Source organism: Asparagus officinalis, chromosome 5, assembly GCF_001876935.1.
Source record: "Asparagus officinalis chromosome 5, Aspof.V1, whole genome shotgun sequence".
Taxonomy (NCBI): Eukaryota; Viridiplantae; Streptophyta; class Magnoliopsida; order Asparagales; family Asparagaceae; genus Asparagus; species Asparagus officinalis.
Genome location: NC_033798.1, coordinates 82,537,225 through 82,547,623, shown reverse-complemented (window position 1 = coordinate 82,547,623; position 10,399 = coordinate 82,537,225). Strand labels below are relative to the sequence as shown.

General features: G+C 41.9%; 1 protein-coding gene across 1 annotated transcript; it reads left to right on the top strand.

The window, feature by feature from the left end:
* LOC109839915 (putative esterase YitV) lies at positions 402-4,286 on the top strand. Its single transcript, XM_020408376.1, has 13 exons — positions 402-674; positions 768-844; positions 925-1,005; positions 1,291-1,419; positions 1,525-1,611; positions 1,738-1,791; positions 1,889-1,979; positions 2,065-2,135; positions 2,208-2,277; positions 3,171-3,223; positions 3,314-3,407; positions 3,624-3,721; positions 4,033-4,286. Exons 1-13 carry the CDS (start codon positions 446-448, stop codon positions 4,117-4,119), a joined length of 1,221 nt encoding a protein of 406 aa, XP_020263965.1. The 5' UTR covers positions 402-445; the 3' UTR covers positions 4,120-4,286.

Below are 10,399 nucleotides of genomic sequence, written 5' to 3'. Positions count from 1 at the left end.
GGCAGTTGTTTTAGTATATATCGTAGACAACGATACATGAAAAAATAAAAAAAAGAAGGAAAAAAAAATTCCTCAAGGACCCAAAATATGGGATCAATAGGGGGACAAGTGAGGTGTCCCCCTCCTATTGGATAATGAGTTGGCCATCATTAATGATAACCAACTCATTATCCAATAGGAGGGGGACACCTCACTTGTCTCCCCTATTGGTCCCATATTTTGGGTCCCTGTAGCAAAACTCAAAAAAAACTCTTCCGTCTGTTCACTTCAATTTTCAAAGTTCAGAAAGATGATATGCAAATCAGCAAAAAGTTCATGGGGGTTTGTGAGATTTACCCAACAAGTTATCCAACTTAAGTTATTTTATTTTTAGGCCCACCGTACCAAAAGCTGACGTGTCCACCGTGTTCATGGCGCCAATCCCACCTGTATAGTACTCTTGTTTATGGCGTCGATTCTTGCCTCTCACTTTCCCTCCGTCACGTGCTTCCGACCGGTACCGCACGTGCTCCGCACCCCGGCGGTTTCTATCTACAACTACAAAATCCCCACTGGAATCAGCACCGAACCCAACTGCAGCATCAAAATTGAAATGGAGAAAGAAGGAGATGAAGCGTCGAAGCTGCGGTCGGAGTTCATGGATTCCCTCCTCAGTCGCCGGCGGCATCTCCTAGGTCTAATTTCACGCCCAGTTTCAACGATTCCAATTGAAAGTTCGAATTTTTTAGCTCATCTTGATTGGATTTTGTTGGATTGTATTGTTTCAGTTCCTCTTAGGGTTGAGACTGGGGAGCCGGTGAAGGATCCGCTTTACCAGGGAAAGATCCTCCCTGGTTCTCGGGAGGTTAGTTTTGTGTCTACAGATTGTTTTAAGATTGTGATTTTATTTACATATTTATTTTAATATTGGTTGATTTGTTACAGGTGATGGAATCATGTCCAAAGGAAGACATTACTGATTTCAAGGATAAATTGGTCCAGGAAAACCTCTACTTGATTACCGAGGTGAAACTATTTAATTTTTCTTCGCAACACTAATTTTAGAGTTCCTGTGTCTAATGGAAAATTGCATAGGTAATTTTATTGAAAATGAAATACAGAAGCAGAAACAAGTATACCGAATCATATATAGTGAAAATTGCTTGGTACAATAATGTCTATAATGTTGAAGCATCAAGTAGTCCATACACAGAGTTGTATGATCAATAATGTAATTCATATAACTGCAGCTTTTTACACTGCATCTTAGCTTTGAATCGTCTCTTGATATTGCTTTTAATATTTTTGCAGGCTGGTAATCAAGGCCGTTTGCCTGTCTTGATCGTAAGCATGAAGGAAAGTGCTCCACGGAGACAGCCAGCTATTGTATTTTTGCATAGTTCTTACAAGTGCAAGGAATGGTTACATCCATTACTTGAGGTGAAACAGACTTAGTAGTTCTATCCGCTTCTCATATTTCTCATAGTAACCTAGGAAATTATTTGCAGAAGGATTGTTTCTTGCTCAAGGAGTTTCTTTATACAGGCATATGCTTCAAGGGGATATATTGCTGTGGCAATTGATTCTCGCTACCATGGAGAAAGAGCTAGCAACAAGACCACTTACCTAGATGTAAGCAAATGTTCCTTCTCTCTCACCCCTCAAAACAAGTCACAAAGAATCCTAGTTCTCAGTTACGCATGATATTCCCTGTTTACTGTTACTTTGGTTTGGCTTACTTATTCTTCTCATGAATAGGCTCTGGTCTCATCTTGGAGAAATGGTGACACAATGCCTTTCATATTTGACACGGTAATAGTTGCTTTAATGGTTTGATCCATCTTGAACTTTGAACTGGTTGGACATGTTTCAGCTTGGTCTTCAGGTGAAATAACTGGTGTAGTGGCAGGTTTGGGACTTGATAAAATTGGGAGACTATCTAACACAGAGGGAGGACATTGATCCTGCTAGAATTGGGATTACCGGTGAATCCCTTGGAGGTTGGATAGAAAAATTTGACCGGATTCAACTTTGTCCCATAAATAGTTGATTTCTGGAGCTCATATGGGAATTTATTTGATGTAGGTATGCATGCATGGTTTGCTGCTGCAGCTGATACTCGTTATGCCGTGGTGGTCCCTATAATTGGTGTTCAAGTGAGCTGATTAAATTTGAATGCCTATGAGTGTTAAAGGATGACAATTGCTAACATTCGCTGCGTGCTGTAGGGGTTTGGATGGGCCTTGGATAATGACAAGTGGCAAGCTAGAGTTGACAGTATAAAACCTGTCTTTGACGGTTTGTTCCGAAGTAACATCTATATTTATCGGTTATGTTAGGCTTGAAAGGTTCTCATGAAATAGTAATTAAGCATTGTACTCTGAGTTTTTTTATTACTTTTCATCATTTACACCTCTTATTCTATTGATCTTCACCACAGTGTTCGACATCGTCCAAACCTTTCGCAGTGGTCGAACTATAGAGCAGCTTCATGAAGGATTGTCATGTGGCCTGGTTCAAAGTAATGCAACTATTGGTTAAGAAAAGGGAAAAAGGAAAAAGAAAAAAAGAAAAGAAAAGATGTAATTATCAATTATGGAAACTTTTACCCGATGTGAACCCTTTATATATGTACCAGTGCCTAGAAAAGGAGCATGAACATGCTTTTGCCATAAGTTTCAGAAGACTGGTGGAAAGGTGCCAAATTCCTCTAAATTGTGTTCTCTAAATAGGGTTTTGTTACTTTATAACAAAGACTATAAACTTCTAAGAAAATACGGCCTTACCCGTTTTACTTGACTAAGAGAATGAGTAAATCAAATGCCAACAAGTTTAATATGAACAATTCTGATCAAGATTGGTTGTTAGTGATAGATTATTAGTGGGAATCTACTGCTTGGTTTTTCCAAGCAGTAGTCATGGTCTGGCATCTAGGTTTCTTGCTATTGCGTCTTTTTTTGCTATTTAAGTAGTATTTTATGTCTGCTATTATAAGGACTGAATGAGACTGTCCTTCTTGAGCTTTCTGATCCACAAGCACAACTGTAACCACCGATGTTTTTACATCCTTCTATTGACACAAAATTTGCCATTCCTTTTAGTAAGAAGTATCATTCTTAAACTCCATATTCAGAGCTTTTTTAACTTTTCTGCCTGGAGTAAATCTTTTTGTATTTGCTCAATCTTTTCAGAAGCAAGGATTGATTTGGGCAAGGCAGCAATTGATAAGGAGGTGGTGGAAAAAGTGAAGGCTTCATACCTTTTATTTTCAGTTCTGATCCACTCGTATTTCACTCCAACTTGCATTAGCTTATGCTCTGACTGGTTTTCACAGGTCTGGGATAGAATTGCTCCAGGTTTAGCCTCGCAGTTTGACTCACCGTATACAGTTCCTATAATTGCACCACGACCGCATCTTATTCTAAATGGTATATCACGCATCTTTTGCAATAGGGTTCGGTAGATTTTATTTTTCTATTTTATTTCGAAGTGCCGAAGCTAGCTTCTAAAAACCAACACATGAAGGAGAAAAAATAAATACGAAAATTTCTACTTAATATACTGGGGATTCTTTTGTTGACTGTAAAATTTATACTTGTCTTCTTCTGTTTCTTCAAGTTATGTTAAACTGCATTGAAATACAGGTGCTGATGACCCTCGTTGTCCGCTTGCTGGTTTGGACACTCCGATCTCCAGAGCAGTTGAGGCATATAAAGAGGCCAATTGTCCAGAAAAGTTTAAGGTATGCTGAGCCACTTTCGACCAAGGAATACACATTTTTTGTTTTACCCTTAAGGAAAAAAATAACCATTAAATTTAAGATAAAATCCCTCAAATAACAAGTCTACAAGTAAATTATCTCCTTTAGTCCAATTCCTTTTTTTTTACGATGTATTTTTCTCATAAACACCCCCTTTTTGTTACGAAGAAGGTTTAGAAACCACAGCCAATATACATGCTTGCTTGGCATTTCATGGTCTTCCTCTCAAATAAAAACAGTCAAATTATACTAACATATCAAGTTATACTAACATATTGACAAAAACATTTCAGTTCATAGCAGAGCCGGGAATTGGGCATCTGATGACAGCATCAATGGTGAAAGAAGCCAGCGATTGGTTTGACAAGTTCCTCAAGTGATGATGCCTCTATCAGCCATGAATCATTCTGTAGTTTTGGGATCGTTGTCTTTCTTCCTAGTTTTCATCTGTTTTAAATTTACTATTCTGTCATCTAGAAGAAGCCTTTATATTCTCTACTTTGAAACATAGCTTTCTTAGAGCTTATTCATAGTTTTATTTATTTCACTTGTTCTCCTATATTTTAGTAGCTCCTCCCAACTATTCTTGGTGATCTTGTTTTCACCTGAACTTCCTCGAAGCCTGGTAGCACCTATTTTGAACCCCGTCTCGTAAAATCTGAACATTGAGAAACAAGAAAATTGAGGAAAGCAAGATTTATCGATATTCTAAAGTGCTTTGGAGATTGCTTGTAGGTGAACATGGAAGATTTTGCGGGTGTTAGTATTTTTGAAATATTTGAATTCAAATATTTGAAGTCCCGTAACTTTCTGGAAATGAAGAAGAGATGTTCATTCTCACTGCAGTTTGTGCTTGTCAATCAATAAGATACCAAATGGATTTCGCTTTAATTTTACTATAACAATAACGTGCTAATAGTTATGATGCAAGTTTCTGAATCCGTTTCTGAATCCGTAGCCTACGCATCTTTCAGTGCCCAATGTCTCATGTATTTTGTGAAGAAATGGTGAGAAAGTACAGGAAAACAGCAAAAGAATCAGCCAGGCAGACTGGCGGTCGACCGCCGCGGTCGATCGCGAACGTGCACGAAGGCCAGTGGAGTTTGACTGTAGGATTTGGTTCTCTGTCGGGGATGTTCGGTCGACCGCGAGCTTCGTGCGGTCGACCGCGAGACCTGCGCGGTCGACCGTAGTCTGTTTTTGGGCTGAGCTTTGGATTTTGACCCGGTTCGCTTCTGAGTTGATATATAACCATAAACCTGATTAATTAGGGTCAAGCAAAGACGATTTTGAGGAGTCTTTGAGAGAGGATTGTTGCATCCAATTGTGGGAGATTTGTGAGAGATCTAGAGCTTTGTTTTAGGGTTTGATCGGTGAGATTTGTAACTCTATTTGTATTCTCTTGATTTCTAATAGTAAGAACTCCCCCCTCCTTGCCCCGTGGACGTAGGCAACTTGCCGAACCACGTAAATCGTTTGTTCTTGCTGTGGTTGTGATTTGCTTATTAGTTGTGATTTATCTCTTGGATTGTTCGTGTCGCTCCTCGAAGCTTCCGCCGCGCACAACAATTAGTATCAGAGCTTCAGGCTTGTTCGAAGGATTCAGTGAAGATTCCTATCTGAAGAGTTAGATCGACAACATGGGAGAAGCAAGCACATCAGATTCGTCTCTTACGAAGGCGATACAGAGTCTGAGCATCAATAACACGAAGATTGATGTTTCGAAATTCGACGGTAAGATCAATTTCGGATTGTAGATGTATCAGGTGATGGACGCCTTGGATGCACAGAATTTGGAGGAGACTCTTGAGTTAAAAGAGAAACCCACTGACATGGAGGACAATGTTTGAAGGAAGATAAATAGTAGAGCTTGTGGTGTTACTAGGTCATGCTTGACACCGGATCTTATTTATGATGTTATGAACGAGACGTCGGCGAAGAAGATGTGGGAAACACCCAATGAGAAGTATCTTACGAAAAGCATTGAGAATCGGCTTCACCTAAAGAAGAGATTTTACCAGTTCAAGATGACGAGGGGAGTTTCTATCAAGGAGCATGTCAATAATTTCACTAAGCTATTTTCAGATATGGCCAATGTGGACATCATAGTTGAGGATGAAGACAAGGCGATGTTACTTCTGTGTTCGTTGTCCGAGGATGATTATGGTATGTTCGTTCTCACTATGATCAATGGAAGAACTACAGTTAGCTATAAGGAGGTGACCTCAGCTTTGGTGAATTATGAGTTGAGAAAGAGTGATGATGAACCCTCTGAGAAGGCATCGGGAGATGCATTAGTAGTTCGAGGCCGAGATCCAAACAGTCGCCAGTTCAACCGCTCAAAGTCAAAGAATATAGGAGTGCTTATAAGAGTGTTGGTAGAAATCAATGTCAGTATTGTAAAAAAGAAGGACATTGGAAGATTGACTGTCCAAAGTTGAAAGAAAAAGCTGGGAAGAATAAGGGGAAAGCTGCACAAGCTTCAGAAGTGAATGCTGCAAAAGCTATTGGTGGGCATTCAGATTCAGATTTTTCAGGCTATTCATACCCTGCATTACCGTCGGTTTGCTATGCGGATTCCACGGAGTGGATGATGGATTCGGAAGCTACATATCATATCTGCCCTAAGAGGGAGTGGTTCTCTAGCTTTGAGGAGCTGGAAAGAGGGGATGTCTTGCTTATGGGTAATGACCACGTATGTCCTATTGGTGGTATTGGTTCAGTCCGGATTAGGATGCATGACGGTGTAGTGAGGGAGTTGAAGGAAGTGAGGTTCGTGCCGCAGTTGACGAAAAACATAATTTTTCTTGGGACTTTGGAGGCAGCAGGATATCGAGTGATCTTAGAAGATGATACAGTGAAGGTCACGAAGGGCTCTATGATGGTGATGCGAGGTGTCAGGGAAAATAACATATACTACTTGAAGGGCAAGACAGTTACAGGGGGTCTGGCAGCTTCTATCACTACAGAGGAGGACACTACCACTCTATGGCACATGAGACTTGGACACACAGGAGATAAGTCCCTACAGTTATTGGCTAAACATGGGCTATTGAAAGGTGCTAAGACTTGCAAGATGGAGCTGTGTGAGCATTGTGTACTTGGGAAGAAGACTAGAGTGAAGTTTGGCACCGCTGTTCATAACACCCGAGGTACATTGGATTACATTCACACAGATGTTTAGGGTCCTTCCAAGAACACATCTCTTGGTGGGGTCAACTACTTTGTCACTTTCATTGATGACTATTCCAGGAGGAATTGGGTATACCCTATGAAGCATAAACATCAGGTCCTGAATATTTTTGTGGAGTGAAAGAAGAAAGTGAAGCTGCAGACAGGTAGAAAGGTGAATACTCTACATTTAGATAACGGTGGAGAGTACAAGAGTGATCCGTTTCTACAGTTTTGCCGGGATCACGGCATTAGAAGACACTTCACAGTTCGAGAGACACCACAACAGAACGGGGTGGCAGAGAGATTGAACCGTACCTTACTGGAGAAGGTGCGATGTATGATGACGCATAGTGGATTGCCTAGATCCTTTTAGACCGAGGCGTTGGTTTATGCGAGCCATCTCGTGAATAGGTTGCCGTGCACTGCGATAGACGGGAAGACTCCTTTGGACCGTTGGTTTGGTTCAGTGGCTAGTAACTATGAGTCGCTTCGGATATTTGGGTGTCCAGCTTATTACCATGTCAGTGATGGTAAATTAAACCAGAGAGCGAGGAAAGCAGTCTTTGTGGGATTTAGATATGGAGTCAAAGGCTTCAAGTTATGGGATCCACAGGATAAGAAGATAGTTATTAGCAGAGATGTCACATTTGATGAGGCGTACATGATGAGGCCTCGAGCCCCTTAGCAGGTGAAGGGAGACCAGACAGGAGAGATATCGCAGCAGGTGGAGGATGATGTGACTCCACCCACTCTAGAGAGCATTGTATCCATCGAGGCTCTTATAGAGGTGACACTGGGAAGAGATAAGATGACAGCCGGACAGATAGAGGATACAGTGGATTATGGGAATCAGGAACAGTGTCATGTTCAAGGGTCCATTGTAGCAGATAGACCGAGGAGAGTAATTCGTCGGCCAGCTAGGTATAATGATGTCATGGTCATATATGCATTATCAGTGGAGGTCGTTGATGATATGATTCCATCTACATTCAGGGAGGTAGAGTCTAGCCCCTATTCAATCAGGTGGAGGAAAGCTATGGAGGAGGAGATACGGTCTCTTCAGAAGAATGTCACTTGGACACTTGCACATTTACCTAAGGGTAAGAGAGCTATAAGTTGCAAGTGGGTATATGCGAAGAAGGAGAGATCTTCTATTGAGGACATTCGATTCAAAGCCAGATTGATTGCCAAGGGATATGCACAGCTTGAGGGCATTGACTACAACGAGGTATTTTCACCCGTTGTGAAGCATTCGTCGATACAAATTTTATTGGCGTTGGTGGCACAGTTGGATTTGGATTTGGTCCAGATGGATGTAAAGATAGCCTTTCTACACGGTGATTTAGATGAGGAGATTTACATGACACAACCCTTGGGATTCAAAGCTGCAGGAAAGGAAGACTTGATTTGTAAGCTGAAGAAGGCTCTTTATGGTTTGAAACAGTCACCAAGACAGTGGTATAAGAGATTCGACGGCTTTATGATTGGCCGAGGGTACACGAGGAGCCCATATGACCTATGTGTTTATATGCACAAGCTACAGGATAGTGAGCACATATATTTGCTTTTATATGTTGACGATATGCTTATTGCTTCCATGAATTCTTTGGCTATTTGAAAGTTGAAAGAGGAGCTGTCATCCGAGTTTGAGATGAAGGATCTTGGAGAGGCAAAGAAGATATTGGGTATGGAGATCGAGAGAGACAGGGTAAAAGGGAGTTTGAAACTTACACAGAAAAGCTACTTGCAGAAGATGTTGAAGAAATTCAACATTGATGGCAATGCAAAAGCAGTCAGCATACCATTGGCTCCCCACTTTAAGCTTTCAGCGTTGATGTCAAATGTTTCAGTTGAGGACAGAGATTATATGTCAAAAGTCCCATATGCCAGTGCAGTAGGTAGCTTGATGTATACAATGGTGTGTACGAAGCCAGATTTGTCACAGGCCGTGAGAATGGTATCGAGATACATGCATGATCCCGAGAAGGATCATTAGGAGGCCGTGAAGTGGATTCTACGGTATGTTCGAGGCACCGTGGATGTTGGTTTGGTATTCCAGAAGGATGATTCTACGGTATGTTCGAGGCACCGTGGATGTTGGTTTGGTATTCCAGAAGGATGAGAAGAATGGGCAGGATTGTATTGGATATGTGGATTCAGATTATGCTGGAGATCTTGACAAGCGCCGGTCCACTTCAGGTTATGCTTTTACATTGGCAGGTGCACCTGTATGTTGGCGATGTACACTTCAGTCCACAGTGGCTCTCTCTACTACAGAGGCAGAGTATATGGTAGTAACTGAAGCTGTAAAGGAGACTTTATGGTTGCGTGGATTATTAGAGGACTTGGGGATTGCACAGGAGACCATTCGGGTATATTGTGATAGCATGTCAGCTATCTATTTGACGAAGAACCAGATTTATCATGCGCATACGAAACACATCGATGTCAAATTCTACTTTGTTCGTGACGTTTTGGATGATGGAGACGTCATATTGGAGAAGGTCCACACGAACGACAACCCTGCAAATATGTTGACCAAAGTTGTTTCAGGAGTAAAATTTGGTTATTGTTTGAAGCTTTTGAACATTCTTCAGTGTTGAGGCCTTTGGAGGCCATTTGGGTGAACTACGTTCAGCTTGATTCCTTGGGCAAAAGGATACGTAGGCAGTCTTTCAGATGCAGCCGGTTTTATTGATTCAGATTGGGGGGAGATCGCGTTTCAGCTCTAGTTTGGTTCCCAGACCTGTTGCGGAACTATTGGATGATTTGGTGTCTGCTCAGTTTTGGTAGAAACATTCGCCGAGGTGGAGAATTGAAGAAATGTCGAGAAAGTACAGGAAAACAGCAAAAGAATCAGCCAGACAGACTGACGGTCGACCGCCGTGGTCGACCGCGAACGTGCACGAAGGCCAGTGGGATTTGGAGCTGAAGGCGGTCGACCGTGGCGGTCGACCGCAGGGACCCTATAGGCGAAATCAGTTCGGTCAACCGTCACGGTCGACCGCGAGTTTGACTGTAGGATTTGGTTCTCTGTCGGGGATGTTCGGTCGACCGCGAGCTTCGTGCGGTCGACCACGAGACCTGCGCGGTCGACCGTCGCAGTCGACCGCAGTCTGTTTTTGGGCTGGGCTTTGGATTTTGATCCGGTTCGCTTCTGAGTTGATATATAACACTAAACCTGATTAATTAGGGTCAAGCAAGGACGATTTTGAGCAGTCTTTGAGAGATGATTGTTGCATCCAATTGTGAGAGATTTGTGAGAGATCTAGAGCTTTGTTTTAGGGTTTGATCAGTGAGATTTGTAACTCTATTTGTATTCTCTTGATTTCTAATAGTAAGAACTCCCCCCTCCTTGCCCCGTGGACGTAGGCAACTTGCCGAACCACGTAAATCGTTTGTTCTTGCTGTGGTTGTGATTTTCTTATTAGTTGTGATTTATCTCTTGGATTGTTCGTGTCGCTCCTCGAAGCTTCCGCCGCGCAC

Coding starts and splice junctions, on each gene's coding strand:
- LOC109839915 (XM_020408376.1), top strand. CDS start 446: ATGGCGTCGATTCTTGCCTCTCACTTTCCCTCCGTCACGTGCTTCCGA. Junction 1,612..1,737: donor ACAAGACCACTTACCTAGAT/GTAAGCAAATGT, acceptor TCTCATGAATAG/GCTCTGGTCTCATCTTGGAG. Junction 2,278..3,170: donor TATAAAACCTGTCTTTGACG/GTTTGTTCCGAA, acceptor CAATCTTTTCAG/AAGCAAGGATTGATTTGGGC.